The 22,110-nt window shown below is 40.6% G+C and overlaps 2 protein-coding genes across 3 annotated transcripts in view; one reads left to right on the top strand and one right to left on the bottom strand.

The window, feature by feature from the left end:
• The window catches only part of LOC134340832 (hepatic and glial cell adhesion molecule-like), a 65,432-nt gene extending 55,620 nt beyond the window's left edge, over positions 1 to 9,812 (top strand). Inside the window, exons 6-7 of one of the 2 annotated variants that reach the window (XM_063038382.1) lie at positions 628 to 704; positions 4,418 to 9,812. In XM_063038382.1, coding sequence (XP_062894452.1) covers positions 628 to 704; positions 4,418 to 4,708 — 368 coding nt within the window. In that variant the 3' untranslated portion in view covers positions 4,709 to 9,812. The remainder of the gene's footprint in view (positions 1 to 627; positions 705 to 4,417) is intronic. The other variant, XM_063038383.1, reaches the window with a different exon arrangement.
• A 1,186-nt stretch (positions 9,813 to 10,998) lies between these two features.
• Positions 10,999 to 22,110, bottom strand: part of LOC134341007 (arginyl-tRNA--protein transferase 1-like) — a 99,899-nt gene continuing 88,787 nt past the window's right edge. The window contains exons 11-12 of the mRNA XM_063038697.1: positions 20,922 to 21,042; positions 10,999 to 16,524 (exon numbers count right to left, since the gene is read on the bottom strand). Of these exons, the coding sequence (XP_062894767.1) occupies positions 16,277 to 16,524; positions 20,922 to 21,042 (369 nt within the window). The 3' untranslated portion in view covers positions 10,999 to 16,276. The remainder of the gene's footprint in view (positions 16,525 to 20,921; positions 21,043 to 22,110) is intronic.

Here is a 22,110-nt window from a genome sequence, read left to right as displayed (position 1 = left end):
CAGGAGTTTGAATGACTCAGCCACAGATACAGCCTGACCATTAATTTCTAAAGAAGGGAGCAGGTTGTCAGCAGAAGTCAATCCTCATTTCCACTGTCTTGATGGCATTAAACTCCAAGTTGTTATGAGCACACCATGCTGCGAGACAGTCTACCTCTCCTTGATAGCACATCACATCATTATTAGACATGAGGTCAACCTCTTCTGTGAAAGTTGGTGAATAGAAAGGGAAGTCAAGAATATGTATAATAGTGATCTATCAGTGGATTTTCCACCACTTTAGAAAGTTAAATTAGCATTGAATAATATTAACCATTTAATGTCATCAACATTTTTGTTATCTTTAGTTAGTGATAGAAGTACCAAATACCTAGATAAAGAAAAAAAATACTGGAAGCAACAAGCTGGCATTGATTTCAAAAATGAGGATTGTGTTTGATCACAAGAATGATAAGTAAGGAACAGCAGTAGATGAGGTTGACGTGAATCTTAAGAAAATCCTTCAACAAATAGAATTTACCTTGGGGCACATTAAGGGTTATAGAATTCACAGAAAGTGAAAATTTAATCTAGAACTAGTTAACAGCATCTTGTTAATTATTTTATGCCATTCTATTCCTTTCTCAGTAGAACTGCTACCAAAAGCAGCAGAGCACAAACGTGAGCGAAAGAACCATAAGGGATTATACGTCATCAAAGAAAAGGTATGAGAGGCAGTACCTTGTCTCTGGTTGCGGCAAATATTTCAGCTGCTCAGTGGTAGATCAGGGACAACATAACAGTTATAAAATCTGTGTGTCTAACAGCACATACACACTTCTATGTAGGTTTGAAAAAGATGTGTTAAAATATCATTGATAGTTTCATTGAATTCCAGTAAACTTGTACATAGACTATTCAGCCCACTATGTCTGTGCCAGTCAAACAAAGAGCTGCCCAGCTTCATTCCATCTTTCAGCACTAGGTCTGTAGCCCTGCAAGTCACAGCTCATAAAATAAATATCCAATTTTTTGTTTCAGTATGCAAAAGGATTTCGGCCCTGCCATCTTTTTAAATTTCCTCTTGTCCTCTCTAGTCTTTTTAATTTGTGCCCTCGTGGTTTCAGTCCATAGGTCCTTCCTGTTCTCTCCATTTCAGCCCTTTACAGTCTTATCCTCTTTAATTAACTCCCCTCAGGATCCTCTGTGCCAAGAAACTAACATAGTGTAACCAATCATTCCCTGTAGCTATTTTCTTTTCCTGGCAGTAAGTTCATAAATGTCCTTTGCCCCCTTGCCAGTTTTCATCACATCTTTCTTACAATGTGCCAACCAGAACTCAAATTGTTATTATTATTTATTAGTTTAATATTGTCACACTTATTGAGATGGCGTGAAAAACTTTTATTTGCATGCCATAAGTACATCAATGTAGTACAAAAGGGGACAAAAAGCAGAATAGTATTATAGTTACAGAAAAATTGTTGCGCAGGTAGACAAATTAAGTGCACAGGCTATGACTAGGTAGATGGAGAGATCAAAAATTCATCTTTATCCCATAAGAGGTCCATTCAGAAGTGTTATAACAGTGGGGTAGAAGCTGTCATTAAGCATGGTTGTATGACAGTGTACTCAAGTTTTTGTACCTTCTGTCTGATGAGAGGGGTTCAAAGGGGTCCTTAATTGTATTGGCTCCTTCCCCAAAACAGTGGGAAGTGTTGACAGAGTCAATGGACGATCAGAGGTTGGTGTCTATAATAGATTGGGGTGTGTTCACAACTCTATGCAACTTCTTGTGGTCTTGGGCAAAGCAGTTGTCATACCAAGCTGTGATACATCTGGATATATCATGGTGAACTCTGGCAATGACGGAACCCAGGTGCAGAGGAACGGCAGACTCCCATGGAGAGATGGAAACAAGAGGTTATATATAAGTATATCACCAGGGCATTGGAGACACGACCGAGCGACACTGTGAGGCACATCGTACTCAACGTAAGGACTCCAGGAAGAGCGCTAAACAGGGATCTGTATTAAATAATCATAGATCACAGCAAATCTGTGCCAGTCACTATTAACTTGACAAGACTAAACAGAAAGCACAAGGGCTTAACGGCTCTAGGTAAGACAACAATTAGTAAATACAGGTGCTTGAGAATTCTAGTACCCAATGTTCTACAGCTCACTGCAGAGGCCTGCAGGGCTCATGACAGTACCTCTGTCCCTAAGGCCAGGTCCTGATGGCCCACAGAGCCCTGGGGGGCTCAAGACAGGACTGGAAAACTTGGGACAGACCTGATGCTCTTGAGACAGGGCTGGAGAACCTGGAACAGTCCTAATATTCTTGAGACAGGGCTGGAAAACCTGGAACAGACCTGATGCTCTTGAGACAGGGCTGGAAAACCTGAGACAGTCCTGATACAGACAGGGCTGGAAAACCTGGAAAAGACCATGTAACTCGGAAACCTTGCGCATATAACTTGGGAAAATTGCGCATATAACTCAGAAACATTGCGCATATAACTCGGGAATATTGCAAATATAGCTCGGGAACATTGCAAGTATAACTTGAAAACATTGCAAGTATAGCTCAGAAAAACTGCATATACTGTAGCTTGGAAAGACTGCAAATATAGCTTGGAAACATTGCATGTAGCTCAGAAACATTGAATACCATAGGAGATCTAATATACCTTGTCGACCCAGAGAATCTCAGAAAAAATCTTGAACGTAGACTGGAGAAGCTTGGAACATAGACTCAGGGCAATCAGAACATGAACTGAGTAAAGAAGGCATCCTCGACTCCAGCCAACCATGTCCAAACCACTGTAGTACCTCTGCTGGGTCTTTTGATGGTGCCGGGTCCTTCTGTCACAGTGAGCGCTGGCAGCGACTGAACCCAAGTGCGGAGAAATGACAATCGTCGTCGCAGTGAGTGCTGGCAATGACTGAACCCTGGTGTGGAGGAATAGCAGACTCCCATGAAGAAAAGAAAACAAGAGGTTATCCATAGGTATACCAACGGAGCATTGGAGGTACAGCCAAGCCGTACCGCAAGACAAATCATACTCAACAGTAGGACCCCATGGAGAGCGCTAAACGGAAGTCCATATTAAATAGTCATAGAATGTGAAAAACGCGTGCCAGTCACAATTAACTTGACAAGATTAAACAGAAAGCAGAAGGGCTTAACAGCTCTAGTTAAGACAACTAGTAAATACAGGTGCTCGAGAAACCTAGCAGCCCAACGTTCTACAGCTTGGCGCAGAGCCCTGCAGGGCTCATGAGAGGATAGGGTGCTTTCTATGGTGCATCGGTAAAAATTGGTGAGAGTCATCAGAGCCATACCAAACTTTCTTAGCCCTTTCTGAGGAAGTAGAGACACTGGTATGCTGTGATCTAACTGACATTGTATACAATTTTTGCGTAATCTGGCTGCTCATTTATTTTAAGCTTTGGCTAATAGATGCATCCTACATGCCTTTTTTAAATCATTTCATTGTCATGACTGGCCGCCCTTAAGTGTCTGAGGACTCCAAGTTCCCTTTATTTATTTAAAACCTTGGTATTCTGTCAATTACTATATATATTTCCTTGCCCTTTTGGTCTTATCCAACTGCATTTCCTCACTCTTTTCTGAGCTGAGTTCCATTTGCCACTTCCCTAATGAGAACACTTATATCTTCATGAAGTTTAAAGCTGTTCCTCTCACGTTCAGCTGCAAACTTCTTTATCTTTCCCCCTATATTTAAGACTAAAGCACGAATGTATATCAAGTAGAAATCAGGATCCCAACATCCTGCGCAATAGAAAACTGATCTAATTTCCCCATTAGATCTTTTGCTAATGATTTTAAATTTGACCTCTGGTTATTCATCACTCAATATATCATTATCTTGGAAACCTCTTGTAGGTAAGTTTACAGTCTACTTATTAAAAGCTGAAAGCGCTTGCAGCAGAAAAAAAGTAACATACTTCTTCCTGCTGTGCATCCACAATTTTTATTGGCAACCATGGCCTTGGCCTCCACTGCACTAACCTCTGGAATTCTTCCCTAAATCTGTCTGCTTCTTTACTTCTGCATCCTCCTTTAAGATGTTCTTTACCATATTTTGTTCCCTAATATGTTAGATACAACGTTTTATTAAAATGGCATCCCTGTAAAGTGCCTTGGGACACTTTGGTATTAAGGGTGCTATGTCAATGCAAGTTATTGTTCTTTAACTTGGTCCTTCTCATGACAGCAAGACATTCAAACCTACCACTTTATTTTGTCTTTTCAGTCACCTACAATTCTAAAACTCAAACATTCTCTCCCTTAAAACACTGTATCCAGGCTTGCTTTTAATCTTATCCATTCAACTTTTAAGGACTTGAGTCTGAAACAATAAGGTTTCTCAAACTCAAATATTCTAATCCAGCTCGTTGTCTTTTGCAGGATTCTCCAGATGATGAGGAAGACTCTCACATTGATCCCAAGAATACAGCCGAACAGGCTGAATTCATCGTTCCCTCCATAGCTCCAGCTCGATCCCCAAGACCAGGTGGCCAATCACCTAGGCGGTATAGCAGGTCTCCTGCTCGATCTCCTGCTTCCAGCAGATTGCAGAAATCACCAAGCCGATCTCCCAGCTCACCATCACACCAGAGAGGTGCCAACCGCATTATTCGGCCAACAGGAGTTCATATGATTGTGGAGCAAGACGAGGCTAATACAGAGGAAAATTAACGCTTAGAAGATTTTGTATCTTCCTTCACAGACATTAAATATATAGTAGGTCCAGAAATATCAATATCAAAGCCTGGAACATATCCAAGGTCCTCCCCCTCACCCCCAATAACTGCTTTTCCCGAGTGTATATGTAATTCTGGTAAGCTTATATCCTGTAACTAGTGTTCAACATGGAAGCCCTTGGTGTAATTATTTGATGTTCCATTTTTAAAATGTAAATGGAATTATTTTCGATTACCCTTTGGGTAATAAGGATGCAGGAGCTAAAGGCACACAGGTATGAAATATGTTTGGTTTAGGGTTTTGGCAGATAGCCTTCAGAATCCTCACTCTTAAAATGACCTCACCTCTCCTGGTAGGTGAATATTTTATCAGGACTCATGTGGACGAAAATGATCTCAGTATTGATCTGGCAAATCCTAGCTGAGGACTCAGTAATTAGTTTCTTTGTCCTTGGGTTAGATGTGGAATGGGAGGTTTCATTATCTTGTTAAATGGTACATGAGTATGGACATGGAGTATAGGCCTGTTTTGATGCTTTCTTCAGCACATATGTGCATGATAAAGAATGGTCAGTCTGCAGATGTTGACCCATTTCCAGTATGAAAGATAATTGATAGCTTTACTCGGATACTTACACACTTTCAAGGACCTGAGCCAACACCACAGTCATCAATGGCAGTTGAGCACCTTATATTTTTTAGAAGCTGATTTCATTCCAGTGGGTCCGACATCTGAGGTCAGACAACTCGCTCGAGAACAGTCCTTTAAGATAGGCTGGTTAGAGAGAATTCAAAGAGAATAACTAATCTAAAACAAAAAGAAAATCACTGCATAATCAGATACAGAAAGCCAGGAAATGAAGGAAAGAAAACAAATGATGGCTCAAGCAATGATGTGATGGTTGTATTTGGTTCTTCTAGATTTAACCCAATCAAAAACAGGGCACCAAATTGATCGCTTTTACATTTCAGGCTCTAATGACATACCCCATTGATTATTCTATACTATATAAAAACCAGAAATATGCATTAAAGATGATTTCTGGTGACTTGGTAATACCTGATAATCATCCACTAACTTCCTGATCAAATAAAGTTCATGCATCTTCACATCAAATAAGCATGGGAATTCAGCTTGGCTGAGAGGCTTCCTTCAGTCACTGTAATCTAGGCTCCTGTACAGAAAATGTCCAATTTGGTGAGGTGCGGGAGAGCTTCTAGTGCACGACTTGCATCCCAGCACCTCCGAGAGAGGGGAAGAGACAATCAGGAAATAGCCTACATTGGATACAACTTTATCCAAATAGTTTTGGGTCTAAATATTGGCTGGTACCTTAAATTATTCAAATGACCCATTAATTTCTTTGTCCAAAGACACAAATTCTGCAGATAATAAGATTGCTGATGGTGAGTGAGATGGAACACTGTAGAGCAGATTCATCACGCCTCCCCAGGCAAATCCTATGCTGTTGTCAACCAAAATACTGGTGCTTATTTTCTTCCCATCCTTCCTTATTGACCAGCAGTCATGATGAACAGGAAGATGCTTTTCCTGTTACTAACTTTCAATGACAAACTCTCCAAAATCGGCTTGTAAATTGAACTTTAACAGGAAATTACACTGTCATGCTTTTCCCTCTAGTCTCATCATAGCCTTATTGGTATTTACATAGAAGAGAAAGAAAACATTACTGTTACGATATTCAGGAAGCCGATGTGATCTGTGAATGCCAACCTTGTGCAGATTCCAACCTCTCCCAATTTTCTTATTCTCCAATCTGGGGATCCAGAATTCTTGAATCAGTCATAAGAACTCGATCTCAGGACTCAATCCTTTCCTCCTCAAGTTTCCCTTGTCATTTCCTTGTAATATTCAGCTTGAAACCATTATTATTTTTGGGATGTTTACACTTCTTTCAAATAGAAAGAAGTCGAAGCCCTCATCAAGATTAATTCACATTGAAAGAATGCATGATTTTGTTTGCAAAACAACCCTGGTGCTTGTATGTAAATTAGGAGCCAACATCACAATACTTTGTTTAATCAATATAAAATCCTTCATTTACAATTTTAATCTTAACACGTGTACTTTAATCAGTCCACAAATGCATTGTATATGCTTGTTTGATGTTGTCTTGACACTGTCTTGGTGTTATCCAGACTATAGCATAAATATGAAATTTAATATGTTTGATTCTCTGAAATGGCGTACAAATATATCTCCCAAAATCTCCAAAGTGTTTAATAGATTACCTACATGCCACAATCATTGCCTTTTTTGAAAAAAAATCCAGTGTTGCTCCCTGTGCTGTATGACTTTCTACAGTCAAACTATTTGTTGCATTACTGCATTCCAATCCTTTAACAGCCTGGGCACACCGAGCATTCTAGCCAAGCACCTTTCGCTGTGAATGGTTGGGCCCTGGGACATGTTGTAGTACAGAAGGACTTTGAATTTCAAATACATGGTAACCTGAAAGTGTTGTCACTGGTACGTAGGGTGGTGAAGAAGGTCTTGGCACCCTGGCCTTCATCAATCATGGCATTGAGCACAGAAGTTGGGATGTTATGTTGAAATTGTACAAAATGTTGGTAGGCTGCACTTGGAATACTGTGTTCAGTGTTTGGCCACCCTGCTGTAGGAAAGATGCCACTAGGCTGGAAAGAATGCAGAAATGATCTATGAGACTTTTGCCAGGACTTGAGGAACTGGATTATAGGGAGAGATTGGGCAAGCTAGGACTTTATTCCCTGGAGCATAGGAGACTAAGTGGTGATCTTATTGAGGTATGCAAAGTCATGGATAGAGTGAATACACACAGTCTTTCCCAGGGTTGGGGGATTAACTCAAGGAGGTAGGTTTAAAATAAGATTGGAAAGATTTAATAGGAACCTGAGGGACAGCTTTTGCCCACAGAGGGTGGAGAGTATATGGAATGAGCTACCAGAGAAAGTGGTTGAGGCAGGTACTATAACCACATTTAAAATATATTACGAAGGGTCTCGGCCTGAAACGTCGACTGTATCTCTTCCTACAGATGCTGCCTGGCCTGCTGCGTTCACCAGCAACTTTGATGTGTGTTGCTTGAATTTCCAGCACCTGCAGAATTCCTGTTGTTTGCGTTTAAAATATATTTGGCCATTTACATGGACAGGAAAGATATAAAGAGTTATGGGTCAAATGTGGGCAAATGATACTAGCTTGGATGGATATCTTGGTTGGCATAGATGAATTGGGCATGACTATGACACTCTCCACTTGCAGCTTCCACCCACCACCTGTGAAAGTGGATGCATATCATTCAACAGTTTTATTTTACACCTTTGGAGGAAGGCAAGCAATGTATCAGAGCATTGTAGCCAAATATTAGTGTCTCCAGCAATAAAATACAGAAAATGATGTAAACATTCAGCAGGAAGAGTTAGAGGAACAGTTATTGATTCAGGTCCAAGTCCCTTCATTAGAATTGAGAAAGAGAACAAGTTGGTTGCGGAGATGGGTGTTAGAGATGAATAAAACAAAAGGAATTTCACTAGTAGGTGAGACTGAAGGACCTGTTGTGGCAGTTAAAGGGTCATTAAATGCAGATTGAGTCATCCAATCTCATTCCATCAGAGAAATTTCTGTTATTCCATCAATTTTTGACTCCCTCAACTTCTCTGCTAACTAGAAATACTTTTCTCCTCTCTTTCCAAGTTCTGGTGAAGCCTCTTGGACCTGAAACATTAACTGTTTCTCATTCACAAACAAGATAAACGGATTCTCTTTCCTCAGATGATGTCTGACCTACTGAGTGTTAAAACATTTTCTGTTTTTTATTGCTGGAGACATCAAATTTCCATTCTTTTAAATTTTCATTGGCATTTCCAGTGTGTCTTATCTTGTGCTCTTAGCCCTGAATGACAAACCAGTATCTCACATTAAATATTACTCTTGGATAGAGGATCATGAATGTATGGAGCAGGTGAGACGCTATTTTCACCAAACTATTCCAATGGCTTCAACTTTTAAATGGAAGCAGAAGTCAGTTTTACAGTCAGGTAAGCTGAAAATTTCAAGATAGAAATCAATAGATTTTAGTTAAGAATACAGTAACAAGGCATGTAAATGGAGTTCAGATACAAATTAGACATAATGTAAATAAATGGCAGAATAGGTTTGAGATGCAGAATTAATTACACCTGTTCCTATATTTTCATGCTCTCTACTCCAGCCAGTGATGAACCAGCTCATGCTGTTTCAGTACATGGTTTAGGCTATTTTGTTAAAATCTATTTACATGCTGACTGTGTCATAGAGATGAGATCTGTCAGAAATTTGCATATATTGATATGAATGTCAATCTTGCCCTTGCTCGTCTCACCTCATTCATTCCTAATTCCCATTGTCAGTCTATGGAATTATGTGAGTGGATCTGATATAATCCAAGTTTAATGCTTGCTTTAGAAAATGAGGCATCCTTATATTCCTTGGATACCAGTAGTTTGAACTGACCACTAATAGAACACAACTTGTTCTTGATTTGGTACCTGGATAGAATGTTTTATTTCAATGGTTTAGCCACCACTTTGAGGCGTGCAGGAGTCAGTAATTTAGACTTAATTATTCTCCTAGTTTTGGGAGAATTGACAAGAAGCTGTGACAAATATCAATAAAGGTTATTGTAAATTCCTGTACCTCAGTCTCAAATATTTCTTTAAAATTGTTTTCAGAATATATAGAAACTGTTACATTCAAGCCTTGTTTGTTAGCATCCATGCCCCAAGACCACAGATATGTGGATATTACAAAGGTGATCCATTTAAATAGATATTATTGATTTTCTTCTGTTTTGATCAATCACATCACCATGACTGACTGAAACTAGGAATCTATGGAAACAGGTAAAATCTCTAGACGTTTTGTTGAATGGAAAGGAACAGATTTTGATGTAATATGATTTTATAACATGTTGCAAGTCAATATTACATTCTTTCCAATATTTATCTTAATCATTAACTTCTTTAAACATTAAAACTGGAAAAGATATAAAATGAAGGCACTCGTAGCTTTTAATTTATAATGATTTAACTATGTTTATTTAGCTTTTAATGTTTTCATTTTTATTTTTTTCTTATTTTCATTTTGAAAAACCTATTAATAGATTTAAATATGACTCTACCAAAAATGTTAAAGAAATATTAATGTGACGTGGTCTTCCAGAGGTGTGGCCTCAGAACGTGACGCTTTCTCTTCTTGGCCCACTCTGCATGGCTGGAGTGGCATGGCTTTTGGGGAGTGGAGTGGTGGGTGTCAGCTTATCACCACATTGTTGGCTGTGGGTGCTTTAGATGCACAAGTTTCACAAGAAAATGTTGCAGCATTTTCTGTTTTTATTTCATATTTCCAGCATTTGCAGTTTTGTTGATAGCAATAGATACTTTAATTGCTGCTAAGTATTTTGGCACAAAAAGCACTATACAAATACAAACCTATTTGACCTTTGCTTCATGCCCGTTAATATAGCATTTGCATGTGCTCTATGTCTTCATGTTGACCGGGTGTAGCTTACAGGATCTGTTGCACACTCTATCTATACACAAAGTGTAGCAAGGTACGTCATCCCAAAGATCCCAGCAGTGCTGGGTGGTTCCATGTGACCTTGTTCAGCCTGCAAGTGGACTGGAAGAGCTCATGGACAATGTGACAGCTTGAAGGAGATGGGTAAATGTCAGGGACTGTGGTGAGACTGGCGGATAATACCAGTTCTGACCTTACCCTCTGAAGCAGAACATTCTGTCCTCAATAAGGGTCTCATCTTTGCCCCCCTGCACCCACACCTCAGTGAGTTCCGCACCCACCACGACGCTGAGCTCTTCTTCCGTTGCCTCCATCTCCATGCCTACTTCTTTGGCAAGGACTCTCCACCCCGCACTGATGACCCCTTCTCCCGATTTTACCCTCCTTCTCTTCCTGGACACCCTGCTCTGGATCTTTTCATTGCTAACTGCCAATGAGACATCAACTGAATCAACCTTACCACTCCTGTCATCAATTCTAACTTCACTCCTTCCGAACACACGAATCCTAACCTCACCATCGAACTCGCAGATAAGGGGGTGCTGTAATAGTCTGGTGGACTGACCTCTACCTTGCTGAAGCCAGGTGACAACTCTCAGACACCTCCTTTTACTTAGCCCTCGAACAGGACCCCATGAAGGAACACCAGACCATTGTCACCTGCACCATCAATGACTTTATCAACTCTGGGGATCACTATTACCAACCTCATAGTTCCCTTACCCTGCACCTCCCGTTTCTACCTCCTACCCAAGATCCACAAACCTGCCTGTCCAGGTAGACCCATCATTTCTGCTTGTTCCTGCCCCACTGAACTTATATTTGCATACCTCGACTCTTGTTTTCTCCCCCCTAGTTCAGTCCTTCACTTCAGACACTTTACACTCTCTGGATCTTTTCAATGACATCAAGTTCCCTGGCTCTGATAGTCTCATTTTCACCATGGATGTCCAGTCCTATGCACCCCCATCTCCCATCAGGAGGGCCTTAAAGTTCCATGCTTCTTTCTAGAAAACAGACCCAACCTGTTCCACTCTCCTCCTTCTGGCGGAACTGCTCCTCACTCTCAATAATTTCTCCTTAGGCTCCTCCCATTTCCTTCAAACCAAAGGTGTAGCCATGGGCACTCATGTGGGTCTCAGCTGTGCCTGCCTGTTTGTCGGCTACGTGGAACAGTCTATGTTCCAAGCCTACACTGGTATCACTCCCCAACTTTTCCTACACTATATTAATGACTGCATTGGTACTGCTTCCTGCACTCATGTGGAGCTTGTCAACTTCAACAACTTTGCCTCCAACTTCCACCCTACCCTCAAATTTATTTGGTCCAATTCTGACACCTTCCTCCCCTTTCTTAATCTCCCTGTCTCTATCTCTGAAGATAGTTTATCTACTGGTATCTTTCATGATTCCCACAGCTACCTGGACTATACCTCTTCCCGCCCGTGTCATTTGAAAAAATGCCACCCCCTTTCTCTCAGACCCTGCAACTCCGCGGCATCGCTTTCAAGATGAGACTTTTCATTTCAGAACTAATGAGATGTCCTACTTCTTCAAAGAAAGGGGCTTTCCTTCCTCCACCATCAACACTGCCCTCACCGCATCTCTTCCATTTTGCACGTCTGCCCTCACCCCATCCTCCTGCCGCAATACCAGGCAGAGGGTTCCCCTTATCCTCACCTACCACCCTACTAGCATCCGCGTCCAGCACATAATCCTCTTTAACTTTCACCATCTCCAATGGGATGCCACCAATAGGCCTATCTTTCCCTCTCCCCCACTTTCTGCAGGATCGCTCATCCATTCATCCCTCCCCACTGATCTCCCTCCTGGTACTTATTCTTGCAAGCATAACAATTGCCATACCTGCCCCTACACCTCCTCCCTCATTACCATTCAGGGTCCCAAACAGTTCTTCCAGGTGAGGCAACACTGTGAGTCTGCTGGGGTCATCTACTGTATCTGGTGCTCCCTGGTGTGGCCTCCTATGGATCGGTGAGACCCAACGTAGATCGGAAGACTGCTTCACCAAACACCTACGCTCCATCTGCCAGAAAAAGCCGGATCTCCTAGTGGCCACCCATTTCAATTCTACTTCCCATTCCCATATGTCAGTCCACGGCTTCCTCTACCTCCGTGAAGTGGCCACACTCAGGTTGGAGGAACAACACCTTATATTCTAGCTGGGTAGCCTCTGATCTGATGGCATGAACATCAATTTCTCGAACTTCCGGTCATTGTCCCTCTCCCTATTTCACCTATCACCTTGTACTTCTTGCTCTGACTTCTCATCTCTTTTTCTAGTCCTGATGAAGGGCCTTAGCCTGAAACATTGACTGTTTACTCTTTCCCATAGATGCTACCTGGCCTGCTGAGTTCCTCCAGCATTTTGTGTGTGTTGGGTAATTCCAGTTGGCAGCATTTGAATTCTCCAGATCCCTGAAGCTTTACTTTAACACTGAGAATAAATGATCAATAAATAAAAGAACTATTCAAACAGCAGAAAATATAACCACAATCAATTTTATTCATTTATTTTACACAAGGTTAAACTACTACCATTTAGAAAGATTGTATTGCTAAAGTCTTGACTCATTGGTCAATAAAACATTGGAGACAGCATCCCGAAGCGATGTGTTCAGGCTATATTTATCTCTGAGCTTCATTTGGAATGAGCGAGTTTGTGCTTGCCCCTTTAAGGGGTAATTCCCATCAAGTTTATCCTTTATTAAATGACTTACTCTGTTCACAACTGTCGTATAACATCCTCAGGATGCAAAATTGGAACGTTTGCGGCACTTAACAGTTACTACATCATTTTTTTTCTCAGAGAGAAGAAATGGCTGTATAAATGTTTGGTATTCTGGTCAAGATCAGACAAAGGCCAGAAAAGATATTCAGTCCTCTGGATTGCGGAATGTGAATTGCATAGCTGAGATAGAGACTGAATTATTCATGAGCAACTACAATCAGGAGATGGAGCTCTGGGTGATTTTCCTGTTTCTAAACTCATGATCAGGTATAGCACACCAATTCAATTAACTGATTACCCTAAACCAGGACTATAAAGCTAATAGAGGCAATGCCACTGCATGAATGAGTTAAAAGACAATGCAACAAATTAAAATAGTTCCATGGAGAAATGTTGCACTCCATTCAGGCCAATTCCGCCCACAAGACTAAAGGAATTTTAAAGCTTACAGACTCTTTGTTCTCGTAACCATGGCAATGCACCTTGCATAAAGCAATTCTATTAAAATTCTGAAGGGGGAACTTGGCACTTCTTAATGACAGGGTGGATGGTGGGGGGCTACATGCTCACCCACCTATCTGGAATTAAGTCAGAATATTTATTTTATTATATTGGTAATAACAGAATACCAAATGTTATAATTTTCCTTTAATAGTTAAATATCAGAAACTAAACAGTCAATAAGGTGGTACTTGCCTGTCATTAGCCTTAGATCTTAAGTGAAACATAGGAGCTGATCAGAAAGATTGCTTGTCACTAGAAAATAGCTCATAAACTCAATAGCATTTTCCTCATAGATTATCATAACTATGCATACATCAATATGTCTTCTTTCCTTTGGAGTTGTGTCTCTGAAAATCAGATAACGTTTATTGCAGAGAAGATAGCTATTCAGCCTCTTGTATCCATGATGGTCAAAACAGAGAGATGTAGATTTATCCAGTGCCCTTCTTTCTATCAAATGCAAAACATTCTACTGAAAACACTCTCTGATCATGTATAATTGTGACACACCTCTTCCCCACATAATCATCCATTGAATTTGGGCTCTTCCTGTACTCTGATTCTGCCTTTGTCGTCACCTCTTGAAATATTTACTCACTCCTGCCGCCTCTCACTCCCCTAGCTCAGTTATCCAATTCTCCACATTTTTTCTGCCTTTGAAGCCCACACTTAATGCCTAATTCACCAATGGTCAACATCTTTCTGGCTTTTACTTAGAGTTTTCAACAAGAACATTTGTGTTAGATTTAATCACAGAGTTATGTACAGTATCCAAAATAGAAATAACTCATAGAAGCACAACAAGGCACAACAATTACAAATTCTGGATATATTCCTGGACCCATGAGGCAGGCACCTATTTCCCAGTGCCTCCATACTATTGGTTTCCAGGCACACCCTGACGAAGGGTCTCGGCCCGAAACGTCAACTGTACCTCTTCCTATAGATGCTGCGTTCACCAGCACTTTTTATGTGTGTTACACCTATTCTTATGACACCACTACCTTTGACCATCCTACACCAATGAGAAGGTGAACAGATTTTTCCTTAACCTGACTGGGTAATTCTTTACTGTCAATCAATCAACTGTCATTTGCTAATTCACAAGCAACATTTTTAAGTAATAAGGTATTCGATAGCATTAAACTAAACAGTTTGAATATCCCTGTTTATTTTCCTGAGTTGCTCTTGGTAGTGTCCAAGGAATGTTAACTTCTGTAAACCTCAGGACAAACATCAATATCAACATTTAATGTGACCAAATGGATTACATACAGACGAAGGAGATACTGCAGTGAAGGAAAAGGTGAAATGGGAGTCTGGTAATCGTGGCTTTTCTCAAACCTCTGAGCAAAAATATTTTAAACGTATTTGGTCTTAATATCGATTTTTGGCTGCTGGATGAAACTGCAAATGTCCACCGCTGCCATCCAGTGGCCTTGGCGCATTACTGCTTGTAAATACATTCCCCGTCAGGCACTTTTTTGGATTTACAATGATGTTGGTTAACTAACACCTGAGTATTGAATTATATTAACAATTATAACAAAGGCAGAGTGAGCTGCATCTATCATATCACTGAGTGCTGTGCGTCATTACTAATGCAGCTCTTAGATTACACATGGCACTCTATCCAGGGATTTATATACTAAACAATTTTCAATAATGCTACTGGGATGCTATCCAGAATACAGCAGAATCTGAACTCTTAATTCCAATGGCCAATGGCCAACCAATTCACAATTATTGTACAAAAAAACAGAGCAGTAAAGTCCTGCTACTAACTCCCTTTATAAAGAATCCTAAACATCAAATCACCCCCTTCTCCTCTATTAATTACAATTCTTCATTAGAAAATCACCACCAAATGTAATCAAAATTTTGTAGTTTGAACAAGTTGTCGTTCATATCTGAGACAGAAGTATCACCAGACCAAGTTCTCTCTACAACTCACTACCAGACGATTGTTGTAGGTATTCAGCTTGTCAAATGCACATTAGCCACAAAATTTTTTGCCAGAGATATTCTGACTCAAATTTTTCTTGGTTTGGTATAAGCCATAAATATTGAGGGTGAAATTCCTAGTGGTGACTAGGGTAAAGCAGGCAATAGCAAAACAGTCCAGGTGAAGAATCTTGACTTGAAACGTTGACTGTCCATTTCCCTCCACAGATGCTGCCTGATCTGCTGAGTTCCTCTTGCACTTTGTCCAGAATTTAGTATCTGCAGTCTCTCGTGTTTCCAATAGCAAAACTATCTCACATTCCCACCACCATCTGCATTGTGCTGTTGCCAGAATTCAATTTCAGCCCTGTTAGTACCCAGTTGTGTTTAAGATTGTTACAAATACTGTATAAACTACTATCCTGATCAACAACACCTTCTGTCACCTTACTACCCGTCATCTGAAAACTCTGGCAGAATTGCAACTGTTGATTAGAAGATTCTGTGTGCATCTGAGAGACTGCACAGCCTTGGGATGAAGAATATAAATGGACTGTCAAAAACCAAATAAACTAGGACTTGGCCCATGCTGTAGATTGGTGATGTTTTTGTAATCAATGTGGTTTCATAGAAAGTTTCTGTGCCTGTTTAAGGCCTTTTTTTTGCTTTCCTTTTATTCCCTCTCATTAAAAGTGCATCAGTACCAGCTTTGTAGCTTTCCCCATCTCTCTCCTGGCTCACTGACAGGACCTGCTTTTCAATGTCAGCACCTACATTGCACCCTGGGAGTTCAGTTGAAATGGTCAACTCTCCGCCTCCTTCCTGCACCAGCTACCACAGCAGCAGCAGCAGCACCTCAGCAAGCGCCCAAGGCAGGGAAAGTGCTTCCACCAGGAAGAGAGGGAAGAGGAGCGTATCGAGACCAGGTCCTCCTGTGATACCACCAGCATGGCTTCCTCTGTCTGAACCGAGGCAGAGGAAGAGGGGCTCAGAGCTTCCCGGAAATTCCGCAGAAACCAAAGGCCTTCGCTGGACAGGCTGGAATCGGCAGCTGTAATGAGAAGAAAAATAAGTTATTAAATTGATTGATGGATTTTTGCCATTAACTTTATCGTAAAATTGCCTAGGAACAAAGGCACAGAAGTAGGCCGTTCACCCCACTGACGATCCCAATAAAATCAACAATAATCCTTAACCCTCCTTAAAATAATTCTACCAGTCAGTTTTCAATTTTCCAGTTGGTCTAAGTTTCACACAGTTTTGGAGTGTGTGATTTCCAGAGTTTATCTGCCTTTCTGTGAAGAACAGTGTTCCAATATCTCGAATTAACAGGCTACCTCTGATAAACTCCTACCCATTGTACTGTAATCCATGAACAAAAGGGCCTTGGAAACTCTAAATATTAATGCTCTTTCTCCAGTCAAGGAGGGAGATTAGAAGAATCCCACAGGAAATCTTGCTTAAATGACCAAGTGCATGTTTAATTTCACATGAAGAAGAGACCAGCAGTCACTGGCTCGACAAAAAGCTTCTGACCTAAAGGACTCACTGCATCTCTATCATCAACTTGCATTCTTGCACTGATTATAAATTACTGATAAATTTAAGTGGCATCATTTGTCCACTGACAACCAGGCTTTCTGAGCTCATTGCCAGACCTTTAGAGCCAAAAGAGAAAGGAATCTTGCTGCTCCTGGTCTGACTGGAGCCCATGCTGCTGGACATCTCCTGGATAGATTTTACTTGGTCAGATTCAGAATCAGATTTAATATCACCGGCATATGTCATGAAATTTGTTGACTTTGCAGCAGCAGTACAATGCAATACATAATAAATATAGAAGAAAAACTGAATTACAGTAATTATGTATGTATATTAAATAGTTAAGATAAAAAAGTAGTGCAAAAACAGAAATTAAAAAAGTATTGAGGTAGTGTTCATGGATTCAATGTCCATTTAGAAATCGGATGGCAGAAGGGAAAAAGCTGTTCCTGTATCGCTGAGTGTGTGCCTTCAGGCTTCTGTACCTCCATCCTGATGGTAACAATGAGAAGAGGGCATGCCCTGGGTGGTGGGGGTCCTTAATGATGGACGTATTAAGAAAAGCAATGTTTTTAAAAAACGCAAACACAAGGAAATCTGCAGATGCTGGAATTTCAAGCAACACACATAAAAGTTGCTGGTGAACACAGCAGGCCAGGCAGCATCTCTAGGAAAAGGTACAGTCGACGTTTTGGGCCGAGACCCTTCGTCAGGACGGGTCTCGGCCCGAAACGTCGACTGTACCTCTTCCTAGAGATGCTGCCTGGCCTGCTGCGTTCAAAGCAATGTTTTAGTTTTTTTAGTTAATTGTTGGGATAGGGTATTGTTTGAAGTTATTCACAGAATTCTTTTCTTGCTGGCAGTTTGATGTTTATTTTTAGAAGCTTTTTGTATGACACATGACTACGGGGTTGTACACCTAATGGGTTCTTTTTTTTCCTCACTTTTCTGCTTAGTAGGTTTTTTTTGTTATCACAAAATTTTTTTCCAATCTTTAAGATAATGTCTTTTTTGAGGCATTGTAAGTGTTGTTACTTCAATGTACTCATGTTATTTTTCCTGTATAATATAACAATAAAGATTTGAAAAGAAAGAAGTTATTCACAGAAAAGGCCCTACAGCCCACCAGGCCCATGCAATTTTTACCCAATTTTTGGGCCCATGCAATTTTACCAAACACCCAATTTTTACACTAAGCCTACTTGAGTTTTTGCACATCCATCCCAATTCCACCTCTCACATACATGTCAATGGAAATTTACAGTGGATAATTAACCAACCAAACTGCACATTTTTTAGACGTGAGCAAAACCCATGGAAAATGTACCAAACTCCAAAAAGACAGCACCTGAGATCAGGATCAAACATGGTCATTGCAGCTGTGAGGTAGCAGCTGCTGGTTGCACCACTATTACTCCCTTGTTTAAAAACGAAGTTAAGATCAGCCCAAAGACCATAGGCCAGTCAGTATAACCTTGGAGATGGGAAAGCTTTTAGGAATGTTGATCTGGGACAAGATATTCATCACCTTCAGGAAAATGGATCGATTGAAGTAGACCAACATGCTAAGGCTAATTGGGGCAATGGGACCTGCTGAAAATGAAAGAGCACCTTGGAAAAAAAAGTTAATAAAGCATACATAATTCTTGTCTTTATCAGTTGAAGCATTGAGCATAAAAGCAGGGAAGTCATGTTACTGGCCTGGTCTTAACTGGAGAGTTGAGTTCAATTCAGGTCACCCATTAAAGGAAGGGTGTGAAGCCATTACAGAGAGCCCAGAGAAGGTTTATGAGGTGAGTTCTTGGGATGAGAGATAACAGTTACAAGGATAAATTAAGCAGGATAGGTTTCTACTTTGAGGAATGTGATGCTTGAGGGGTGGGGCAGGTGGAATTAAATGAAGAATAAAATAATGAGGTATCTGTAGGTGGAGCCATTTAAGACCAGAATGCTGAGGGACGGAGAAGACAAGGATTTTTTGTTCCTCCAACAAGATGTTCTTGGAATCAGGAATGTACAGTGATGCCAGAAAATTTGTGAACCCTGTAGAACCTTCTTTATTTCTGCATAAATATGACCTAAAATGTGTTCAGATCTTCACACAAGTCCTAAAACTAGATAAAGAGAACACAATTAATTAAATAACACAAAAACATTATACTTGTTCATTTATATATTGCGAAAAATGATCCAATATTACGTGTATTTGTTGGAAAAAGTATGTGAACCTTTGCTTTCAGTAACTGGTGTGTCCCCTTTTTACAGCAATAACTTCAACCAAATGTTTTCGGTAACCATTGATCAGTCCTGCACATCAGCTTGGAGGAATTTTAGGCCATTCCCCCTGACAAAACTGCTTCAGCTCTGGGATGTTTGTGGGCTTCCTTGCATGAACTGCTTGCTTCAGATCCTTACACAATATTTCTATAGGATTAAGGTCAAAACTTTGACTCAGCCATTCCAAAACACAAATTTTCTTCTTTTTCAACCATTCTGTTGTTGATTTATTCTTGCCTTTCGGATCATTGTCTTGTTGCATTATCCGACTTCTATTAAACTTCAGGTGATGACTGCTATCCTGACATTCCCCTGTAAAATGTCTTGATACAATTTTGAATTCATTGTTCCCTCAACGCTTGCAAGTTGTCCAGGCCCCGAGGCAGCAAAGCAGCCCCAAACCAAGATGCTCCTTCCACCATGCTTCACAGTTGGGATGAGGATTTGGTGTTGGTGTGCAGTGCCTTTTTCTCTTTGAACATGATGGTGTGCATTTCTGCCAAAATGTTCAACTTTTGTTTCATCTGTCCACAGAACATTGTCCTAGAAGAATTGTAGAACATCCAGGTAGTCTTTTGCAAACTTGAGACAAGCAGTAATTTTTTTTTTGGAGAGCGGTGGTTTCCTCCGTGGTGTCCTTCCATGAATACCATCCTTGTTCAGTGTTTTTCTTAAAGCGGATACAAAAACAGAGACTTTAGCAAGTTCTAGAGATCTCTGCAGGTCTTTTGCTGTTATCCTTGGGTGCTTTTACACCTCCTTCAGCATTGCACGTTGTGCTCTTGGTGTGATCTTTGCAGGATGCCCACTCCTAGGGAGGATAGCAACAGTGCTGAGTTTCCTCCATTTATAGACAATTTCTCTTACTGTGGACTGATGAACACTCAGGTCTTTAGAAATGCTTTTATAGCCTTTTCCAGCTTCATGCATCTCCACAATTCTTCTTCTAAGGTCCTCTGAAAGTTGTTTTGATCGAGGCACAGTGCACATAAACAGATCTCTCTTGAGAAGAGCCGGCTCTGTCAGTAACCTGACTTTGTGTGTCTTTTTTAAAGGTCAGGGCACCTCAACAACCCACACCTCCAATCTCATCTCATTGATTGGTACACCTGACTCCAAATAGCTTTTGTAGAAGGCATTACCCCAGAGGTTCACATACTTTTTCCAAGTACATGTAATATTGGATCATTTTTCTCAATAAATAAATGAACAAGTATAATGATTTTTGTGTTATTTATTTAATTGGGTACTCCTTATGTAGTTTTAGGACTTAAGTGAAGATCTGGTCACATTTTAGGTCCTATTTATGCAGACATAGAGAAAATTCGACAGGGTTCACAAACTTTCTAGCACCACAGTAGTACCCGGAGGAGTTGGTGGACAGGTTCCACTGCAACCATCACAAGAGAAATGGATAAATCTATGGTGGAGGGAAACTTGCAAGTCTATCTCAGAATAACTAGTAGGGGGAACAAGTGGGTTGCTCTGAAAGGGACATGACATGAATATGATGGGTTGAACAGCCTGATTTTGGGTTGTACCCATACTATTATTCCAATATTCTATGATTTTCACTGTCTGTACTTTTTTGCTCCTAAAATCACAGGGAACAGATTGATATGAACCCACCTGGCTCATCCCCATCGTAAAGCTTGGCAAACTTGTTTAACTCCAGCTTGGGTAGGCATTGTTCCACAGACACCCAGTGTCCAGTCACGGGGCACAACAGCTCTGTTGGCTGGTACAGGAGCTACAAAAGAAAATATAGAGATTAATCCAGGCTCAGTTCAATGGATCAAAAAAAAAGCCTTCAAGAAATTGTGGAATATGAACTATTCAAAAGTTTCATTGAACCTGGTTAACTTCCTGCTCATTCTAATCAGCTCACACAAATTTGAAATAAGTGACTAAATTAAGAATTACAATAAAGCACTAAAAGGAGATGTTATTTGTTTATTAATTAGTGAATGCAGAGATGGCTGGGATGTGATGCCAGTACTGGTGACCTAATGATGTCATCCATGACATAGAACTTGCTCCAAGATGCAATGATGTTAACACTATGCCCCTATGGTAAAATGACAAAGTCACCTGTGATATAACAGGTCATTTGTGATAAAATATTAGATGATAACCTCTGTGACTTGTGATTGGATGTGCCCACTTCTATGTGACACCAGTACTTTTGACATGATGGTACACCTGTCACCAAATGCCATATTACCTGTGGCAGAATGGTGTCATCTCATCATGATGACATCCCTTGTAGTCTCACCTGTGACACAAGTGTTGTCAAGTAGGCCTCCAAGAAGAAGAGGAAAAAAAAAGAGAAGCAAAACCCTAAGGACATGAAAGAAATGGCAGAGACCCACTATTGTGGGATTTTAAAGCACACCTTTCAAAATCATTCAACAATGAAAACTTTCGTGAAGAAGTCTGAGGCCCATTTTATCAGAGTTTTCTACAAGGCAGATTATTATCTAAATGGAGACAGGCTCCAAGTGAATGAAGTACAGAGGGATCTTGTGTTCAAGTGCCTGGATCACCAAAAGCCAGCAGGCAGTTCCAACAAGTAGTAAAGAAGGCAAACAACATTTTGGCCTTCATAGCAAATGGTTTGTTGTCTAAAAGTAGTGAGGCTTTGTTGCAGTTTTTTTAACAGTACAGTGCAGATTTGGCCCTTCCAGCCCTTGAGCCATGCCACCCCAGCAACCCCACAACCCTGAATAACTATAACCTAATCATGGGACAATTTACAATGACCAATTAACATATCCGGTGCATCTTTGGACCGTGGAAGAAAACTAGAGGACCTGGA

The sequence above is a fragment of the Mobula hypostoma genome, chromosome X2 (assembly GCF_963921235.1).
Source record: "Mobula hypostoma chromosome X2, sMobHyp1.1, whole genome shotgun sequence".
Lineage (NCBI taxonomy): Eukaryota > Metazoa > Chordata > Chondrichthyes > Myliobatiformes > Myliobatidae > Mobula > Mobula hypostoma.
Note: the sequence above shows the minus strand (reverse complement) of the source record. Positions and strands in the feature narration are given on the sequence as shown.